Raw genomic sequence first — 22,777 nt, 5'->3', positions numbered from 1 at the left:
AATGATGATACGGGCAGTGATGGTATATGTTTTAATATTGTGTCAGTTACTAATTTCAGATATTTCACTGGTAAAAATGTAATAAAACAATTTCAGAAATCTGAAAATAAAACTGCTTAGACTGATGTGAGAGTTTCTACCCTCTACGACTAATGAAAGATGCTACTTCATCTTGTCTTGTATTTGTTTTTGTAGGTTCATATATGAGACCGAGTCATTTAATGGAGTTGGGGAGCTGTTGGAAATTCTGGGCAGGTTTGTACTCTCCATTGGTTGGTGGTTTTGTTTATATTTTCAAAAGTAAATGCGTTTATAAAGAAGCCATTATCTGTATATAAGGCATCTCGTGTCAAAACAAGAAAATAAAGAAATGGATCTGATCTCCTGTAAATAAAGGAAAACAACGAAATAGATCAGGCATCTTGTGTTAAAACGAGAAAACAATGAAATAGATCAGGCACATCTCCTGTTAAAAGGAGAAAAACGATTAAATAGATCAGGCATCTACTGTTAAAATGAGAAAACAATGAAATAGATCAGGCACATCTCCTGTTAAAAGGAGAAAACAATCAAGTGGATCTTAATCAGTGCAGCATTAAAGTTCTAACCAAACTATTCCAGAATAATTGTTTTAGCATTAGTTATGAACAGTTTCATATCCAATCTATACAGCATTAAATTTCTAATCATAGTTGTTTTAGCAATTGTTATGAACATTTTCATATCCAATCTGTACAGCATTATATATATAGTTCTATGAAGGGGTTAATATAAAATAAATGTTAAGGTCATGTGATTCGCCATCTATTGTTGCCATATATGAAAATAGATAGAATAAGTATAGAGGTATACTTTGGTACATCTGGAGGCAACACATTTCATTTTCATCTATTAAAAGTGTAATGGTTTTTACAGATAATTCACTCTTCCTGATCCATTATTATCATCTCTCCTAAATCATCTATTGTAGTGTATTTGTTCTACTCCACAGCATTATCAATGGATTTGCCTTACCTCTAAAGACGGAGCACAGACAGTTTCTGATTAAAGTCTTAATACCACTACACAAGGCCAAGACACTCAATCTCTACCATGCACAGGTAAAGTCACAGTCCAGCTCTTCATACCAGTATTATCACTTATGTGAATACAGAGACAATATTATCTATTGTTTTGGATCTTGATCAAACAGAAGCATCTTTTGTTCAGACAACTTAATATTTAAATGTGGACTATATATCTATTTGTATATTGCTGTTATCTATTTCAAATTCATATTTTTGTTTATTTTATTTTCAGCTTGCTTACTGTGTAGTGCAATTTTTGGAAAAAGATGCTGCATTGACTGAGGAGGTAAACTATCGGATTAAATAGAGATGTTGAAACAGTCTTATAATATATATATAGTATCTCCTGTAGAGTTAAACAGCTTTTTCCTTTAGGCCGTCTGTATAGAACTACTAGGGTAGACTGTGTGTACTATAGAACTACTAGGGTAAGCTGTCTGTACTATAGAACTACTAGGGTAGGTTGTCTGTACTATAGAACTACTAGGGTAGGCTGTGTGTACTATAGAACTACTAGGGTAGGCTGTCTGTACTATAGAACTACTAGGGTAGGTTGTCTGTACTATAGAACTACTAGGGTAGGCTGTCTGTACTATAGAACTACTAGGTTAGACTGTCTGTACTAAAGAACTACTAGGGTAGGCTGTGTGTACTATAGATCTATTAGGGTAGGCTGTGTGTACTATAGAACTACTAGGGTAGGCTGTGTGTACTAAAGAACTACTAGGGAAGGCTGTGTGTACTATAGAACTACTAGGGTAGGCTGTGTGTACTATAGAACTACTAGGGTAGGCTGTGTGTACTAAAGAACTACTGGGGTAAGCTGTGTGTACTATAGAACTACTAGGGTAGGCTGTGTACTATAGAACTACTATGGTAGGCTGTGTGTACTATAGAACTATTAGGGTAGGCTGTGTGTACTATAGAACTATTAGGGTAGGCTGTCTGTACTATAGAACTACTAGGGTAGACTGTGTGTACTATAGAACTACTAGGATAGGCTGTGTGTACTATAGAACTACTAGGGTAGACTGTCTGTACTATAGAACTACTTTGGTAGGCTGTGTGTACTATAGAACTACTAGGGTAGACTGTGTGTACTATAGAACTACTAGGGTAGGCTGTCTGTACTATAGAACTACTAGGGTAGACTGTGTGTACTATAGAACTACTAGGGTAGGCTGTCTGTACTATAGAACTACTAGGGTAGGCTGTGTGTACTATAGAACTACTAGGATAAGCTGTCTGTACTATAGAACTAGTAGGGTAGGCTGTGTGTACTATAGAACTACTAGGGTAGGCTGTGTGTACTATAGAACTACTAGGGTAGACTGTCTGTACTATAGAACTACTAGGATAGGCTGTGTGTACTATAGAACTACTAGGGTAGGCTGTCTGTACTATAGAACTACTAGGGTAGGCTGTGTGTACTATAGAACTACTAGGGTAGACTGTGTGTACTATAGAACTACTAGGGTAGGCTGTGTGTACTATAGAACTACTAGGGTAGGCTGTGTGTACTATAGAACTACTAGGGTAGGCTGTGTGTACTATAGAACTACTAGGATAAGCTGTCTGTACTATAGAACTAGTAGGGTAGGCTGTCTGTACTATAGAACTACTAGGGTAGGCTGTGTGTACTATAGAACTACTAGGGTAGGCTGTGTGTACTATAGAACTACTAGGGTAGGCTGTGTGTACTATAGAACTACTGGGGTAGGCTTTGTGTACTATAAAACTACTAGGGTAGGCTGTGTGTACTATAGAACTACTAGGGTAGGCTGTGTGTACTATAGAACTACTAGCGTAGTATCCAAAATCAATTTGTCAATATTAGATGGGAAACATTGAAGAAGGAAGTATAGAATATTATTTCCTTGTGAATTCTTACTAATGACTCAGATTAATTATGTAATTATTGTCCAAGACTACAAACTGATAGAAAAAAAAATAAAATGTGGAGATACAGGAAATAATCTGAATAATAAGTTTTAGTGGTTTACTGACATAAACATGCTTGTTTTGTTGTAGGTGATAAAAGGGTTGTTGAAGTACTGGCCGAAGACTTGCAGCCAAAAGGAGGTATATGTCTGGGGTTACAGGTTAAATGATGGTTCAAACGGAAAGATAAAAATCGGTCACAATATATTTTGATTTGTGATCACCTTCTTTTGAAATTCTCTATCTTATAACTATTGTTAGCTCCGAAGTTGTATATACAATGTACCACTAGTGTAAGCTCTCTAGTTATCTCACTTGGCCTGGAGGGTATGGCGTCCTTCATCTGTCCTCCATCGTTTTTTGATTGTCGTCTGTTCCTTGTCAACCTTCAATTCAAACAACTTCTTTTTAAGAACTAAGAGACCCAGAGGCCTTATTCGGGTAAAGGGCTACCAAGTGTCAAATATGCTGAAATATTTAAACCACTTAATCTATGTAAGCAAGACCCAGAGAATCTCTATAAGCAAGACCCAGAGACCTGTTATTTGGCCTATGGCATGCTTGGTTAAAGGGCTACCAGGTTAGTTCAAATGCACGACCTTGACCTACATTCAAGGTTACAGGGGTGCAAACTATACTAAAATATTTGAACCACTTTTTCTCAATAACCAAGAGGCCCAGAGACCTGATATAATGCATAAGTCATGCTTGGTTAAAGTGCTACTCAAATGAATGACCTTGACCTTGGGATGAAGGGGTCAAATTTGTTTTGAATAATTAAGCAAGCTCTTCTGAAAATTCAAAAGGTTTTAGAGTGATGACACTTGGCCAGTGATTTGCTGGAATGAATGGCTGCCAACCTAGGGCAAATGACCTTAATTTTCAAGGTCATTGAAGTTAAAGATGTACCTTTTATCTTAAACCCACTTCTCACATTAATGCTAGGTGAGCGATACAGGCCCATTGGGCCTCTTGTTGAATATATTGTTATGTGGTAGCTAACATTAATTGTGTGAATCAAAAGTAATTCTAGGTACACTGTTGCCACTTTATCATACAATTATCTGTTAAAAAGCAAGGATCAGCCTAGATAAGTGTTACAAGTAATTTAATGTTTTTAATTGAGGTAATGTTAAAGAATACCAAAAGAACACTGTAAAAAGTTAGTTTGATCAATAGCCTATATAATAGCCCATCTAACCAGACGAATTACCTGGTACTCACTTCAGCAACGAAATTAGGGGGGTATACTGGAATCAGGTTGTCTGTCCATCTGTCCGTCTCTCTGTGTGTCGACACATTTTGTCCGGACAACTCCTCCTAAACTGATGAGCCGATTCAAATGAAACTTCACACACATATTAATGATCATGTGTAGATGTGCCTTTATTTGCGCATGCAACTTGCTTTTTCTCAAAATTATAGTTGCTATGGCAACTGGTCACTATAAACAGGTTTTCCAATAAGAACCATAATTTTAAGTTTGTCCGGACAACTCCTCCTAAACCGAAGGGCCGATTTCAATGAAACTTCACACAAATATGGAGGACCATGTGTAGATGTGCATCTCACTTTTTTTTTCTCAAAATTATGGTTGCTATGGCAACTGGTCACTATAAACAGGTTTTCCGATAAGAACCATAACTTTAAGTTTGTGCGGACAACTCCTAAACTGAAGGGCCGATTTCAATGAAACTCCACACAAATATAGAGGACCATGTGTAGATGTGCATCTCACTTTCTTTTTCTCATAATTATGGTTGCTATGACAACTGGTCACTATATTACTGGGTTATCTTAGTTAGCCTCTTATTAACAGTTCCAATTCACCATTGACTGGTGCAGATTGCGGGGGTATAAGTCAGCCATCCTGGCGACAGTTCTAGTTGTGAGTTGATATGAAATGCTTGCCAGTTCTATACAGTTTCTGTACTAAACATAGCTGTATACAGGACATGACTGGTTAGACTCAGTTTGCCAGTTCTAAACAGTTTCTATACTAAACACAGCTGTATACATGACTGGTTAGACTCAGTTTGCCAGTTCTAAACAGTTTCTGTACTGAACACGGCTGTATACATGACTGGTTAGACTCAGTTTGCCAGTTCTAAACAGTTTCTATACTAAACACGGCTGTATACATGACTGGTTAGACTCAGTTTGCCAGTTTTAAACAGTTTCTGTACTGAACACGGCTGTATACATGACTGGTTATATATATATAACTCGGAAGTGCTATATTTTGTATTAACTAAGGTGTTGATTGACAGGTGATGTTCCTGGGGGAGATTGAGGAGATTCTTGATGTGATAGAACCTGCTCAGTTTACACGGATTTTGGATCCATTGTTTCGACAAATTTCTAAATGTGTCTCGAGCCCTCACTTCCAGGTAGGTATTGCTCGCCCCAAATTTTATGCCAAATTTTCAAAAAGTTTCAACTCCTCTTTATCTGGTTATTAAAAAATGTTGAAAAAACCCACAGAACCAGATTCTTTGGTAAAGAATTCAATTTAAAGTAAATGGTTTAAAATACATAACATTGTATTTCCATCTAAAAGAATCGACAACAGCATGAGTTTTATCGAAGAGTTCATGACTCGGTAAAGTCCTACAAATGTCTTTGATCTGATTTTAGGTGGCAGAGCGGGCCTTGTACTACTGGAATAATGAATACATTATGAGTCTGATCGAGGAGAGCTCCAAAGCAATCCTTCCGATCATGTTCCCAGCACTTTACAGGATATCCAAGGAGCACTGGAACCAGACCATCGTAGCCCTCGTCTATAATGTACTCAAAACCTTCATGGAAATGAATACTAAATTATTTGATGAATTAACGGCAAATTATAAATCTGAGCGACAAAAGTAAGTGAATGACCACAATAATTCCCAACTCCAATTCTAAATTTATGATTAGGGAACAGAGAGAAAAATAGCAATGATTCTCGAAAGAAAGTTGAACTATCTCCCCTTATGTCAGTAAAATTTGACTAGACAAGTATTATCAGGAATGTCATTTTATAGAAGAAAAATACTTCAAATCTGAATATGAAATATTGAAAAAATTAACATCAATTACTCTGAGCTATGTTTTAAATTAATTCTTAAATTATTAGAAACTAAGTATTGTGTTTTGTTTTCCACAATATTTCGATGTGATTTTCAGTAAAAATTAATGTTTTTTTACAGAGAGAAAAAGAAGGAGAAGGATCGGGAAGAATTGTGGAAAAAATTAGAGAAGATAGAATTTGAAAGCAAACAGTTCCAGAACAAGACATAAAACATTGCCATATTAGAAGCAGTTTTTGGCCAGCAATGGGAAGGAAATTTCATCACTCATACTGTAACACATAACATTAGCTGCATGCCGCAACAGATGGGATTTGTTGGTTATCTGACCACGAACTGAAGGATGAATGATTCTGCCCGTGGGAGGGTCTGTCTGATGTCCCACCCCAAGCCCGGTCCTTGGCACAGGGGGTCGTGTCTGGAAGTTGGCATTTTAACACTTTTTCTTGCGCTCATGTGTAGGAGACATCTTCATCACACCAGACCTGTTGCTTCGTGAATCTGGTGTTTTTTTTTTGTTTTCCTGGAGGACCTTTGTTTATCTCCCCTGCCACTAACGGTTGTAACGCCCCTGTTCTCCTCTCCCGGCCACTCTGCTTCAGTAGAGGATAGCTGACAGTGTATAATCATATCGGGGATGTTAGTTGTTGAGCTGTGTACTGTCCGATCAGCCTCTGGAGCAGCTGGTGTGGCTCACATCTCTCTAGTGTGGCCTCCAGGTTGGTGGCATGTAAACCTGACGCTCGGCCACTAAATTGGCCATTAGTGTAGAGGTTTACCTGGATTGGACAGACGTTTGTGACGGCTTGTAAGACAAGGTGAAAGGGAGAAACAGCTTGGGTAGGCTACCCATATGACGTGATGATAAACCATTACACTCGCATCAACCATGATGATCTGATAGACCTCTATGAGCTTATTTAATGAAAATGTAGTTTTAAACAAAAAAAAAAATCTATGATTTCTCTTGGTTTTGTAACTTGTGTGACAGGAGAGGAGTGATGAAAAGCTGATGTGATAGGTTGATTGTGGTGACAGGGTGAGGGAGCATGTGATTCGTCTAGCTAGTGTAGCATTGTTATTGTGTACTGGGGCCGTGTATATTCCCCAGGGACGGGGACAATCTGTGTGTGTGGTTCATTATAATTGGGGACTCCTCACATGATACTGTGTCATATATCAGAGCTTTATCGACCTGTTTATAATAGGAGTTGGATTGTGTTCAGTAAATAAGAATTGAAGCCTTGTGTTATTGCTGGACGACAATATGATATACCGGTATAAGGATTTAGCAGCGTTTTGTTGTCAGACAGTTAAGACGGCCATTTTAAGCTTTGTTTTTTAGTTCAGACTGAGACATGATGCTCCTACTGATGACAACTAGAAAGCTGCTGATCCTGTTACTGGCTACATAGTTTATAGTGGTGATTGTTACTTTAGCACTTTTCAGACTTTTCATTGGAAAGCTCTAAACTACGATAACTACTAGATAGAAAGTCACTGTATTCTGCATGTTTTAGATACTTGTAGCACTAAATCATGATGTGTGTAAGTTGAAAATTATCATATGTGCATAAATCTTGAATGCGCGGATAATAGCATGTTTACTGTTCATCTGTTAGATGGAAATCAGTATATTGTGATGGTTATTGCCATATGATTACACAATCTAAGTGATGGTGTCGTCTGGTGGTAGCTCAGCCGACAGGAATGTAGGTGTGGGGCTATACTTGTTTGACGGTATTTACAAATATTCATATCAGTATCAAGAATGTTCTGGCTTCATCGAGATTTATAGATGCAGCTTCATATGAATCGTAGTTTCATCTTGTAATGATGTTGAGCTGTTTCTTAATATTTATGACTTATTTATTTTTAACTATATGTAGAGCATGAAAGCATTATGCACATACCATAGTACCAGTGTATTTATCCCAATTTACTGTAATCCTGGCCAAGATTTGATCTGGAAATAACTTACTGATACCATTGGGGTAGTGTTGGAGGAATCAAGCATTTCTACTGTATGATAGAGGTGCTGCAGGCATCTGTTGCTACTATTATCTGACATCTGTTTTACAGAAATATTTAATATCTACCAGCTGGGGTAGTACTAGAGGAATCTATCTTTTCTATTGTCTGACGCCAGTATAAGATAAATATCTACTATATACCAGCTGGGGTAGTACTGGGGGAATCCATCTTTTCTATTGTCTGACGCCAGTGTAAGAAAAAAATTGTACTATCTACCAATTAACTGGAGTAAGTACTAGAGGAATCTATCTTTTCTGTTCTGACGCCAGTGTAAGAGATATCTCTACTATCTAACACTCTACTATCTAACAGCTGGGGGAGTACAAGAGGAATCCATCAATGCTATTGTCTGACGCCAGTGTAAGAGAAATCTCTACTATGTAACACTCTACTATCTATCAGCTGGGGGAGTACTAGAGGAATCCATCAATGCTATTGTCTGACGCCAGTGTAAGAGAAATCTCTACTATCTAACACTCTACTATCTAACAGCTGGGGGAGTACTAGAGGAATCCATCAATGCTATTGTCTGACACCAGTGTAAGAGAAATCTCTACTATCTAACACTCTACTATCTAACAGCTGGGGGAGTACAAGAGGAATCCATCAATGCTATTGTCTGACGCCAGTGTAAGAGAAATCTCTACTATCTAACACTCTACTATCTATCACCTGGGGGAGTACTAGAGGAATCCATCTTTTCTGTTGTCTGACGCCAGTGTAAGATAAATCTCTACTATCTAACACTCTACTATCTATAAGCTGGGGGAGTACAAGAGGAATCCATCAATGCTATTGTCTGACGCCAGTGTAAGAGAAATCTCTACTATCTATCAGCTGGGGGAGTACTAGAGGAATCCATCTTTTCTGTTGTCTGACGCCAGTGTAAGATAAATCTCTACTATCTAACACTCTACTATCTAACAGCTGGGGGAGTACTAGAGGAATCCATCAATGCTATTGTCTGACGCCAGTGTAAGAGAAATCTCTACTATCTAACACTCTACTATCTAACAGCTGGGGGAGTACAAGAGGAATCCATCATTTCTGTATTTTGAGAACTGCTGGATGAGTCCCTCTTTGTTGATGCTTATCTTTTAAATTCAGGAAAAAAAACTTTGCTGGAATTTTATTGTTTGGATTGATAGGTAAAGTAATAATACCAGTGGTAAATTTTGTGCCGTAGCTTGTATATGTAATAATGAGTTACTGCTATACTAGTGTTTGTGTGAGAGTTGTGTTCTGTGCGATGTCGCCATCCATGTCATCACTACAAATTTATGGTATTACTGTTATGTTAAATTACGAGTGTATGATAGTTTTACTATTTTATTCCTAGAACACATGTATATATATATATATTTATGTAAAGGGGAGGTCACTCCGACAGCATCGGATGACCGCCTGTACCTATGGTAGCCTGCCTGGCTTGCTCCTCTCTCATCTTTTACCTGGAGTGCATGAGCTATGATTTTTAAGACTGCAAGAAGAACATTTTGAAACCATGCATTTGTCAGTTAACTAATTCATGTGGCATGTTTTAAACTATTAAATATAAATTATATGCAATAAATTTGTTAGTGTGTGTGTGTATATATATAATTATATATATAGATGGGTATTCTGTACATGGCTGTGTACTAATGTCGGACACAGACTCTAGTGCCAACCTGGTCTTGTTTTGTCATGTCGATCTCCTTTAACCCTGTTTTTCTCCTGCTGATATTCACAAACCCTTCGGGTGCTGATGATGTGTAGAATCCTCCCAACACCCAAAATTATGTGGAGTGGTGTCCCTTCATACATTTGGGCATATCAAGAGTACTTTTAGATCTGGGCTTAAAAAAAATGAAAGTGCTGTTTGTTACATCCATCTCTTGGCATAGTTTTGGACTAATGTGACCCTCTGCACCTCAGGGTTCTTCGAGACTGTTGGAATGGTGCGACTATAATTATGGGTACGTTTAGGTCTGGCAGTGAACACTGCTGTAGTTCTGTGTGGGGAAACTGGGAATATTCACGTTTTTAAACAATTCATTTGAAGGTAGCATACAGCAGGGGTAATATTTGTAGTTGTGCTGATTTTAAGATGCACTTTTTTTCAGGAAATATTACCAAACTTTTGGTGTCTGTGTTAAACTCTTTTCCCACTATGTGTTGATTAAAAGAAAGTTGTAACTCTGCTGTCAGAGAATACAGCTTTGATACCTTTTCTCGCCTCCAAAAATGTGAAGAGTTTGGGATACTGCCATGTTTAATACTAAACTTTCTGTTAGTATATGTACACGATCATATAAGGAATCTACATACCAGTAAACATTATATAACTGTTATAGCTATTTGGCCAAGTTGGTCTCACGTTTGGTTAAATCTTGATGGTGGTTGGCCACCAGTGACCCGAGCACACTGTGTTGTACTCTTGCCTTGATCCTAGTCTGTTAGTCTCTACCCTCCAACTCAAGTCTGTACATTATTAAATGCCTATTATTTTGTAATATTAAAGTATTTGCTGCTACCAATCGTAGAAATTTTGAGTTCTATTTGTCTGAAAGTTTGAAAAAGCTTGTCAGTGCAACAGTTTAGAGGTTTAAAATAAAATACAAAAAAACAAAACAAAAACAAAAACCCAAGTCATTTTGCTGAATTCTTCCCATCTGTTTATTGAATCAAATCATTCACACTTGTAAGCCTCTGTAATTGCAGACTCATCACATACAATTCATACAATTTTAATTCTAAATATTCTAAAGAATGAAGAATGCCTGGATCCTGCTGACTGGATTAGAAAATGCCAGGATGTTTATGCCCATCATCTTGACGTTTGTGTATGCCTGGCTAATTACACAAGCTTTTATAGTATAACTTCATGCCATGAAGATTTAAGTCATAACGTGTTAAACAAAACCTTTAATGAAGTGGTTGTTGCCTTCATTAGAAATACACGAGATTAAAATGTCCTTTATCATGGGCAAATAAAATTGGTTTTGTCCCAATGGGCACGAGTGTATAAAAACTGTGGAAGCTATCCCAACCATTTAAAAATTGTGGTCATACCAAAAGTGATCTTAACCGCTTCACAAGCAGATTCCTAGAATAGTAAATAAAAAGGATAATTAATAACCAAACTCCTAAGCAAGATTTTACAGACTACTTGAGAACCAATCATCAATGTCGCACATCCATCCTCTCTTGTAGGCAGAACATCTTGGTACAAAGTACACTAAGCACAGGTTAAATGTCTTAGAAAAAAGGTAGTATGGCAATAAACATTTAATTACTGTTTATAAGCTTGACAATAAATGCTGTTTCAACAAGTGACAATCCACTGGTCAGTATTGGCATAAAACAGAAAACAATTTCCTTTCAAATTATCTTTTAAATTTTAGTGAATGTTCACCATTAATCGTCAGGTTGTCGGCGAAGCGTTACAATGAACCATACATGTATATACTTTGTGTATGACATCCTCCACACACACCAACACACTACACGTAAACATTCATCCATCCCAGATTTCTCGTCTTGTTAATAATATACCAACAATATACGCATACAAAGCTATCTATAGGAACTTTCACTAAATCACATATTGTAACCATTTAACATTGTTAAATCTTATAAGAGTTAATTGCATTTTATGACCAAATATATTTGGCTTAGTGAACACATAATAGAGTCGTAACAAAACACAGTATCAGCATGGCGATAACAGAAAAGTATGGGAAATGGACATGGTCCATACCGACTACCAAATAGAACACAATGCTAGCAGATATTTTCAGACATTTAAAAGATTTTTTGTTCATCTTGACACTGTCGGCATCTTAAGTGCACATTTTGTTTTCAAGAAGAAAGTAAATCTGACATGGACAGGGAAATGTCTTAAAAGAGAGGTTATCATAAAGCCTCTGTTTAATGGTACAGATGTAATAACAAATGCAAAAGTCATCAGGCAGAGCCTATTATCAGCCTCCATACAATGTTTGTAGGATAATCCTTGAAATTACCAAACAATACATATAGTGCGTCTCCATGTCCCAACCAGACCAGATATATAAAAGTTATTTTTCAGTGTCAATAATGTACTCTGATATACATTGCAATAAAAATGCATTTATATATTCATCACAATAATGTCTTCATTGCTGAATTGAAGGGTTGATTATTCAAAAGCCAACATCGTTTCCAATGTGATTGTGGTGGTGCTGTCGAGGAAAGTGAACTTCACCTAATTAAAAACCATAGGTTGGTTTCATTTCGGAAAATAGAAACTAAAAATAGATTTAGAGCATTCAGTGTCACCAACACCTGAATCAGCATTCAGTGTCACCAACACACCTGATTCAGTGTCACCAACACCTGAATCAGCATTCAGTGTCACCAACACCTGATTCAGTGTCACCAATACCTGGATCAGCATTCAGTGTCACCAACACACCTGAATAGGCATTCAGTGTCACCAACACCTGAATCAGCATTCAGTGTCACAAACACACCTGAATCAGCATTTAGTGTCACCAACACACCTGAATAGGCATTCAGTGTCACCAACACCTGGATCAGCATTCAGTGTCACAAACACACCTGAATAGGCATTCAGTGTCACCAACACACCTGATTAAGTGTCACCAACACACATTGTTCAATGTCACCAACACACCTGGTTCAGTGTCACCAACACCTGATTCAGTGTCATCAACACACCTGATTCAGTGTCACCAACACACCTGGTTCAGTGTTACCAACATACCTCGTTCAATGTCACCAACACACCTGAATAGGCATTCAGTGTCACAAACACACCTGGTTCAGTGACACCAACACACCTGATTCAGTGTCACCAACACACCTGGTTCAGTGTCACCAACACACCTGATTAAGTGTCACCAACACACCTGATTCAGTGTCAACAACACACCTGGTTCAGCATTAAGTGTCACCAGCACACCTAATTCAGTGTCACCAACACACCTGATTCAATGTCACCAACACACCTGGTTCAGTGTCACCAACACACCTGATTCAGTGTCACCAACACACCTGGTTCAGTGTCACCAACACACCTGGTTCAGTGTCACCAACACCTGATTCAGTGTCGCCAACACACCTGGTTCAGTGTCACCAACACACCTGATTCAGTGTCACCAACACACCTGATTCAGTGTCACCAACACACCTGGTTTAGTGTCACCAACACACCAGATTCAGTGTCAACAACACACCTGGTTCAGCATTAAGTGTCACCAGCACACCTAATTCAGTGTCACCAACATACCTGGTTCAGTGTCACCAACACACCTGATTCAGTGTCACCAACACACCCGATTCAGTGTCACCAACACACCTGGTTCAATGTCACCAACACACCTGAATAGGCATTCAGTGTCACAAACACACCTGGTTCAGTTTCACCAACACACCTGGTTCAGTGTCACCAACACACCTGGTTCAATGTCACCAACACACCTGAATAGGCATTCAGTGTCACAAACACACCTGGTTCAGTGACACCCAACACACCTCATTCAGTGTCACCAACACACCTGGTTCAGTGTCACCAGCACACCTGGTTCAGTGTCACCAACACACCTGATTCAGTGTCACCAACACAACTGATTCAGCATTCAGTGTCACCAACACACCTGACTCAGTGTCACCAACACACCTGATTCAGCATTCAGTGTCACCAACACACCTGGTTCAGTGTCACCAACACACCTGAATCAGCATTCAGTGTCACCAACACACCTGAATCAGTGTCACCAACACACCTGATTCAGCATTCAGTGTCACCAACACACATGAATCAGTGTCGCCAACACACCTGAATCAGTGTCACCAACACACCTGATTCAGCATTCAGTGTCACCAACACACCTGATTCAGTGTCACCAGCACACCTGAATTAGCATTCAGTGTCACCAACACACCTGATTCAACATCCAGTGTCACCCACACACCTGAATCAGCATTCAGTGTCACCAACACACCTGATTCAGTGTCACCAATACACCTGAATCAGCATTCAGTGTCACCAACACACCTGCATCAGCATTCAGTGTCACCAACACACCTGATTCAACATCCAGTGTCACCAACACACCTGATCCAGTGTCACCAACACACCTGATTTGGTCATTCAACCTGATGATGGCCGCTCATTAGGGATCACCTGACATATGTATAATTACTTTTTGTATGCTGTATTGCATTTGGGAAAACTTCAAATTGAACTTGGTGAAAATCAACTGATAATGAAAATAATAATGTTTAGCAGCTAGTATAAAACATCTCGTTACATTAACTAATGTGACATTTGTACAATACAAAAGTGATCGCTAGGCTGTTTTATACTAATTTTAAACTTGATTTTGAAAAGCTATGATCGGATAATTTGAACATTGCAGGTTGGTGACATGTTGATTGAATAAATTGCTATCCAAAATGGGTTTATACTATAAAACGTTCATCCTTTCTAACAGTGTTGTCATAGCAATCTAAGCGATAGAAATAGTAGAACCTAAGGAGTTCAGACCAGTGATTGAGGAATACACAATACTTGTAAGAAAACAGGGCACTCATTAGTACTCAAAGTACACAGAATCTCAATTCAAATAATTTTGTAAAATCTTGTGTACATTATAAACAAATTATTGCAACTTGGGTATACTTTTAAACTATCCTATAATCCTATTAAACATGGATATACATGGAACATAGTTTAAAGGCATTTGGACCCTGTAGCAGATATAAATAGTATCATCAACTTGAAAAAAGATTGTGAAAAAGGACATTGTAGTATATAAAAGATCTCATTATGAGATCATCATTGAGATATTTATTTGTGGTGATCTAGTACATTATAAAACATACGCCTTTTATTGGCTGGGAGTCCCAGGAAACTGATGTCACAAATTACACTCATCTCACCCAGAAGTGTTCAGCTCATCAAATTATTCTTAATTTTAAAATCCACTTAAAATTTTAAGAAACAACAATTTGAAACTGAAAACAGGTTTCCGATTACAGGTCATTATAAATGCTTCTCGAACATTTTACATCAACTATACGACACACTGGGTTGCCTTGATGCATAATTTGACCCAAAAGTCATGTTCAACAGTTCTCTTTACTAAACGATGGCTCTATTTTTTGCCTACACTTCCAGTCTGAACACAATCCAGCAGAACTGTGAAAACCACAATAAAATTGAAGTAAAGTGCAAAATGCAAATCACAGTGAACCTGGTCTATGTGAAGGTTAAGATTGTACACTGACTGGAAATGTCATTAGTCATAAATAGAATTTGTTAAAACTTGTCACTGCAGATGTAAAATCATAATGATAAAACAATTTATCTTTTGATAATGCCGACTGAGAAATCTATACCAGTGAAAAAAAAAAAAATTGTTAATTATGAACTTGGTAAACAAAGTGAGATACGTCCTTCATTCTGGTTCTACATTGCCATGAATGTTGTCTAGTTGGTAAAATCCCTGATTAGATCGAAAGCCTACATGGATATTATCAAAGCAGTGGTAACTCAAATGAAATAAGAAGTTGAGGCCACCACCAAACACTGATGCCACACACATGTATCCTGTAACATTAAGGCAGGTCTCACACTATCAAACAGTTATTGCACAAACAGAGTATTTTCATTAGTGTTGAGAGTATGAGAGGAGGAAAATTCAGTTGTCTGCCCATTTTATCACAATTCTTCTTTGATATCACAAGATGGCAGCACAAGTTCAGTGACAAGTCACACCCAAAGCCATTTGGACAAACCCCCATGATGAAAACTGTATCCATGATTATTGTGAGCGGTGTTGGTCTTCAGATCTCTGATATTGTGACCTTTAAACAAGTTGGAATAACCATCAATGTTTTGAGACATCAGTAACCGGAGAATATTAACAACCAGTGCTATATTTGACCAACATTTCACAAGCGGTGGCATGATGTCATGACAGTAATTAAGTAGAGTTTCTCATATTTATCCTGAATCCTCATCATCACCATGGTAACTCAATGTGGCTCCCTGGGGCTCGGTGACTTCTGTGCTGGGATCCTCTTGGTCCAAAGATCTAAAACATTAAAACAGAAAAAATATCAATCAAATGGACCTACAGCTAACACTATAGAGTTTATTTCAATATACGTTTCTCAGAATAATGGAAAGATGGAACAATCTCTATAGCCATTACTAAATCTAGGTTTGAAACAGTTTTATTGAACGTTTTTAAATGAGTTTTGTGAATTTTATATTAAATCTGTGATATCTGGATACAGATTACAGTACATATCCAGAACATACGGATATTACTCTATTTATCCAGCAATAAGCCCGTAAGCTAAATACAGTATCTATTTAGAAACAAGAGGCCCACTGGCCTAAACGATCACGTGAGTTCTGATATATATACAGTTTATACTGATAGATGATTTTTGCTTTCAAAGATCTAACCTATTTGACCTCTGTGACACTGAAAGAAGGCCAAGGTAATTAATTTAAATAAACTTGGTAGTCCTTCATCCAAGCATGTTACTGGTCCAATATCATGAACCTAGACTTAAACTACAAAGGGCCATAACATTGTTTTAGATCTTACTGATATACAGCTCACAGCATACCAAATTTCATCCTAATCGATTAATATCTAAAATATTAAAATATTGAAGTTTTATGACCACAAGATCCAATGGTAATAAAACTGCAAAGGTCCAAAATTAGTTACACTGAATCAGTCCAATTGTTGAACTCGTCCGACCTAATGATATAAAACTACATACCAAATTTCATCAAAATTGTTCATATTTATTTAAGTTATCATGCTCACAAGTTCCAACGGTAATACAACTGTAAGCGGCAATTACACTGTAGGTTACAATTGAATTGGTTAAATTGTTTGTAAGGAGATCTTATTATTGATATAAGGCTGTATACCAAGTTTCATGAAAATGAGTTAAGATTTACTTTAGTTATCAAGTAATGTTCACAAGATCATATTGTAATAAGACTACAAAGGGCCATATGACTCTGTAAGTTACAGTTGAATTGGCCTAATTCTCAAACTCATCTGAGATCTAAGTGATATAAAGCTGCATACCAAATTTCATGAAAATCGGTTAATATTTATTCAAGTTATTGTGTTCACAAGAAAAAGTTGCTGCACATCACGTGACGCATGACGACGAAAAAAAGGCCAATGCAATCACTATGTCAGAAAATACCTGATGCTTACAGAACAGAACACAATCAGTAGACATTACTAGGTGAGATCAGCATAACCAACATTTATAGAACAGGCCATAGTAGCTAGACATTACTAGGTAAGAACATAACCAACATTTATAGAACAGGATATAGTAACTAGACATTACTGGGTTAGAACATAACTAACATTTATAGAACAGGATATAGTTAAGACATTACTATGTCGGAACATAACCAACATTTATAGAACAGGACATAGTTAAGACATCACTATGTCGGAACATAACAAACATTTATAGAACAGGACATAGTTAAGACATCACTATGTCGGAACATAACCAACATTTATAGAACAGGACATAGTTACTAGACATTACTAGATCAGACATACTAAATTTCAGACAATACTTATATTCTACACACATACAAATGAGCAGGGGTTCACAATGATAACACTTCCAATGTCCTATTGTTTCATTAACAAGAACTTTACTTTGCTTAAAAGTTTTGAAATGGGTTGAGCTTGACCTTGACGAACAAAATTCATTAAATATTACCTGGTATAAATGTAGAAGTCAATATTACAGTATCACTAAGCACACAAGTAAACCAATCATTGAATGTTTATAGGTTCATTGCGAATGTTTTTACCAATCTTTATACTCCAATTTAATCAAATTTTGTCCACCTGTATTTGAGAAGTTGAAAACATCAAAATGTAATAAGAAAACATGTAGAGCACATACAGGATGACAAAGGAATAGAGACAAAAATAAGTAACAATAACTTCAGGTAGCTGTAGTTTAAAAGTGATAAAAGAGTGGTAACATATCTTTAGGGTATAGGAGGGAAATATATATATACATGTGTATAAAAAAAAATAACCAAGAAAATGAACTTAAATATATCCCAGCTTTCCTGACATATTGTAGGTAAACTTTTTTGAGGTTAGAAGTAAATATATCATTGTAGCTCGACGGAATGATCAATTAGGTCGAGCCATAATGTATTGCTTAAAAAAAAGGTAAGGCTTTATACACAAGTTAGATGTACTATTGAATATGTATTATGGGATAAAGTAAACTGCAAGACTTTTCTTTTCAACTGCCATTACCAAACCCATAAATTTGGCTGAGCCTTAATTAATACATTGAATCCTGTTTCTAAGCTTGAAGTCTTTCTGAAAATATTTGGGAGAATTATTTGGCAAATAATAAATGTTCTTCATAAATCAGGGACGATAACTCTGTTACTAAGTTTGATGATAATCGGATAATATTTGTGGGAGTTATTGCTTAGAAACAGCAGTGTTACTAAGTTTGATGATAACTGGATAATATTTGTGGGAGTTATTGCTTAGAAACAGCAGAACCTTATGGCATTTAACATCGCTTAGAAACAGCAGAACCTTATGGCATTTAACCTGTTATCATTAAAATTGATGAAAATTTATTAACATTTGTTGCAGCTATTTCACAGAAACAGCAGAAAACAATGGTTTTAGTTAATCAAATGGCAATAACTCTGTCAAATAAAGTCTGGCAAAAGTGGCAATCAAACTTGGCGAGCCCTTAGGGCATTTTACCTTGTTACCAAGTTTGAAGAAAATATGTTAACATTTTTTGCAGTTACTGTATGGAAATGAAGTGTGACAGATGTACAGACGGAAAGACTTACCAACAAACCCATATTAATATTCCCCATTTTGGTGAAAGGGAGGGATTAAAAACAACAGGAAGAAATACAAACAAGTGCACAACATAAGAAAATGAAACTAATGAAATGTTTATAAATTTGAAAAACAGAAACTCTCTCTACATATACGTCCAAATGAATTGACTATAACATCTAGGAAATAAATGTCTGTGATGCTGGATGGTATCATCTGTTATTGTAGCAATTATAACAATTTAACTTGAGGTTGAAGAATTCCCAAAGGATTATGTTAAACAGAACCTTAGAGTGGTCATCGCCTATACTGAGCATAAGATTTAGGTTGGTTTTACTGAAGGCTCTTGGAGTTTAAGAAGACCGCCAATAAGACAAACACCAAAAATTGAAACATATATGAATAGCAAAAATAAGAGAAATGAAATAAGCATATCTCAAAAAAAAAAAAAAATAAATAAATAAATAAAGCTAATCTTACAACTTTTAGAATGTTTGGCATGATTGGAGTCTGTTGGTGATCTCATTGTAATGAAATGAATCTGTATTGGGAGCAAGGTGTGTTGCTAACCAATTACTTTCATCCATAGCTATCAGGGTACTTCCAAAAAGTCATACATATTGATTTCATATCACAGCCACAAAATAATCAAGCAAATGGGAATCAATACTGTTCACTTTAAAATACCAAGTAAAATTGAATAATTTCAAATTAGAATAGTTTAAAAAGTTAAGTCCATTAACAAGTATACCTTATATAGGAGTCCCTGGTGTCCAACCCCCGAGTCCTCACTTCAAGCTGGCCCTGCCTACTGTCCCATCTCCCCCTTCCATACTCCCATATTAACATTGCAAATTGTACCTAATGAATACAATGAAATTTCATAGTTATGTAACCCTATCTAACTCCTACCCTCCAAAACTATCCCATCAGTTAAATCTGTTACACCGACCCTCCTATCAGTTAAATCTGTCACGCCAACCCTCCCATCCCCCGCACACACTGTCCCTTTTGATTACACAAGCGGTGCTGTTGTCACCGTCTGCTAAACTAATGGCAAGATGAATGGCAGATTGGAGGCTACATAGAACAACAACAGGACAGTAGGCGGGCGACAGGCAGGTGGGCGGGGTTACTGGGCGCGTGGGGATGAAGGCTCACGAGGACTTGTGTTTGTGGAAGCCATTTTGTATCGACGACGCCTGCAAAATAAAACACATGTCATGCACAATAAAATTAGCTAAAACTGCCTCTACACGACAATACACAGCTTCAATATGTACACCTTCTACACGACAATCTCCAACCATCACAGCCATTACACAACTTTTAAACTAGTCTCAAATGACAAACCAAAGCTCAAAACTTCACAATAAATAATGAGAAACTGCCATTTCAAATCTACAACTTCCCCAACATCTTTATATACCTGGTAGATACGAGAAGTTCAACACCAAAACAACAAATACAACCATTTCAATAATGACTTTAAAGACCAGTATATCAGAAACACCCTTTTTTATGAATTTGTTTGGCAAAAGTAGAAAACATGTCATTATGTTGGTGCTAAACATATTCTAAGGGAGATAATCATATACACAAGGGGAGATAACCCTATAAGAATTCTGACAAAAGGCATTGCAAGTCTATAGCTAGCATTTACAGAACCAAAAGGCAGCAGTGACCCTAACATTTACAGAACCAAAAGGCAGTGACTCTAACATTTACAGAGTCAAAAAGCACTGTGACTCTAACATTTACAGGGTCAAAAGGCACTGTGACCCTAACATTTACAGAGTCAAAAGGCACTGTGACCCTAACATTTACAGAACCAAAAGGCACTGTGACCCTTACATTTACAGAACCAAAAGGCACTGTGACCCACTGTGACCCTAACATTTACAGAACCAAAAGGCACTGTGACCCTAACATTTACAGAACCAAAAGGCACTGTGACCCACTGTGACCCTAACATTTACAGAGTCAAAAGGCACTGTGACCCTAACATTTACAGAACCAAAAGACACCGTGACCCTAACATTTACAGAGTCAAAAGGCACTGTGACCCTAACATTTACAGAGTCAAAAGGCACTGTGACCCTAACATTTACAGAGTCAAAAGGCACTGTGACCCTAACATTTACAGAGTCAAAAGGCACCATGACCCTAACATTTACAGAGTCAAAAGGCACTGTGACCCTAACATTTTCGAGTCAAAAGGCACTGTGACTCTAACATTTACAGAACCAAAAGGCACTGTGACCCTAACATTTACAGAACCAAAAGGCACTGTGACCCTTACATTTAAAGAGTAATTAAAGGCACTGTGACCCTAACATTTACAGAGTCAAAAGGCACTGTGACCCTTACATTTACAGAACCAAAAGACACAGTGACCCTAACATTTACAGAACCAAAAGGCAGTGTGACTCTAACATTTACAGAACCAAAAGGCACTGTGACCCTAACATTTTCGAGTCAAAAGGCACTGTGACCCTAACATTTTCGAGTCAAAAGGCACTGTGACCCTAACATTTTCGAGTCAAAAGGCACTGTGAGTCTAACATTTACAGAACCAAAAGGCACTGTGACCCTAACATTTACAGAGTCAAAAGGCACTGTGACCCTAACATTTACAGGGTCAAAAGGAACTGTGAGTCTAACATTTACAGAGTCAAAAGGCACTGTGACCCTTACATTTACAGAGTCAAAAGGCACTGTGACCCTAACATTTACAGAACCAAAAGGCACTGTGACCCTAACATTTACAGTCAAAAGGCACTGTGACCCTAACATTTACAGAGTCAAAAGGCACTGTGACCCTAACATTTACAGTCAAAAGGCACTGTGACCCTAACATTTACAGTCAAAAGGCAGTGTGACCCTTACATTTACAGTCAAAAGGCAGTGTGACCCTAACATTTACAGTCAAAAGGCAGTGTGACCCTTACATTTACAGAGTCAAAAGGCAGTGTGACCCTAACATTTACAGTCAAAAGGCAGTGTGACCCTAACATTTTCGAGTCAAAAGGCACTGTGACCCTAACATTTTCGAGTCAAAAGGCACTGTGACCCTAACATTTTCGAGTCAAAAGGCACTGTGAGTCTAACATTTACAGAACCAAAAGGCACTGTGACCCTAACATTTATAGAGTCAAAAGGCACTGTGACCCTAACATTTACAGGGTCAAAAGGCACTGTGAGTCTAACATTTACAGAGTCAAAAGGCACTGTGAGTCTAACATTTACAGAGTCAAAAGGTACTGTGACCCTAACATTTACAGAGTCAAAAGGCACTGTGACCCTAACATTTACAGGGTCAAAAGGCACTGTGAGTCTAACATTTACAGAGTCAAAAGGCACTGTGACCCTTACATTTACAGAGTCAAAAGGCACTGTGAGTCTAACATTTACAGAGTCAAAAGGCACTGTGAGTCTAACATTTACAGAGTCAAAAGGCACTGTGAGTCTAACATTTACAGAGTCAAAAGGCACTGTGAGTCTAACATTTACAGAGTCAAAAGGCACTGTGACCCTTACATTTACAGAGTCAAAAGGCACTGTGACCCTAACATTTACAGAGTCAAAAGGCACTGTGAGTCTAACATATACAGAGTCAAAAGGCACTGTGACCCTAACATTTACAGAACCAAAAGGCGCTGTGACCCTAACATTTACAGTCAAAAGGCACTGTGACCCTAACATTTACAGAGTCAAAAGGCACTGTGACCCTAACATTTACAGTCAAAAGGCACTGTGACCCTAACATTTACAGTCA

The 22,777-nt window shown here is 37.5% G+C and overlaps 2 protein-coding genes across 13 annotated transcripts in view; one reads left to right on the top strand and one right to left on the bottom strand.

The window, feature by feature from the left end:
* LOC117323239 (serine/threonine-protein phosphatase 2A 56 kDa regulatory subunit epsilon isoform-like) overlaps positions 1-10,632 on the top strand; it is a 28,841-nt gene extending 18,209 nt beyond the window's left edge. Inside the window, exons 6-12 of the mRNA XM_033878309.1 lie at positions 196-255; positions 992-1,100; positions 1,300-1,353; positions 3,099-3,149; positions 5,279-5,398; positions 5,646-5,875; positions 6,200-10,632. Coding sequence (XP_033734200.1) covers positions 196-255; positions 992-1,100; positions 1,300-1,353; positions 3,099-3,149; positions 5,279-5,398; positions 5,646-5,875; positions 6,200-6,290 — 715 coding nt within the window. The 3' untranslated portion in view covers positions 6,291-10,632. The remainder of the gene's footprint in view (positions 1-195; positions 256-991; positions 1,101-1,299; positions 1,354-3,098; positions 3,150-5,278; positions 5,399-5,645; positions 5,876-6,199) is intronic.
* A 112-nt stretch (positions 10,633-10,744) lies between these two features.
* The window catches only part of LOC117323238, a 38,763-nt gene continuing 26,730 nt past the window's right edge, over positions 10,745-22,777 (bottom strand). Inside the window, exons 8-9 of one of the 12 annotated variants that reach the window (XR_004531689.1) lie at positions 12,610-16,200; positions 10,745-12,500 (exon numbers count right to left, since the gene is read on the bottom strand). Coding sequence is in view for 1 of the 12 variants with exons in the window: in XM_033878307.1 (XP_033734198.1) it covers positions 16,110-16,200 (91 nt within the window). In the remaining 11 variants the exon portion in view is untranslated. Of the gene's footprint in view, positions 16,201-19,750; positions 20,202-22,777 lie in introns of all 12 variants that reach the window. The other 11 variants (XR_004531687.1, XR_004531691.1, XR_004531683.1 and 8 more) reach the window with 11 other exon arrangements.

This window comes from Pecten maximus, chromosome 3, assembly GCF_902652985.1.
Source record: "Pecten maximus chromosome 3, xPecMax1.1, whole genome shotgun sequence".
Taxonomy (NCBI): Eukaryota; Metazoa; Mollusca; class Bivalvia; order Pectinida; family Pectinidae; genus Pecten; species Pecten maximus.
This window is presented reverse-complemented; position numbering and strand designations above follow the sequence as displayed.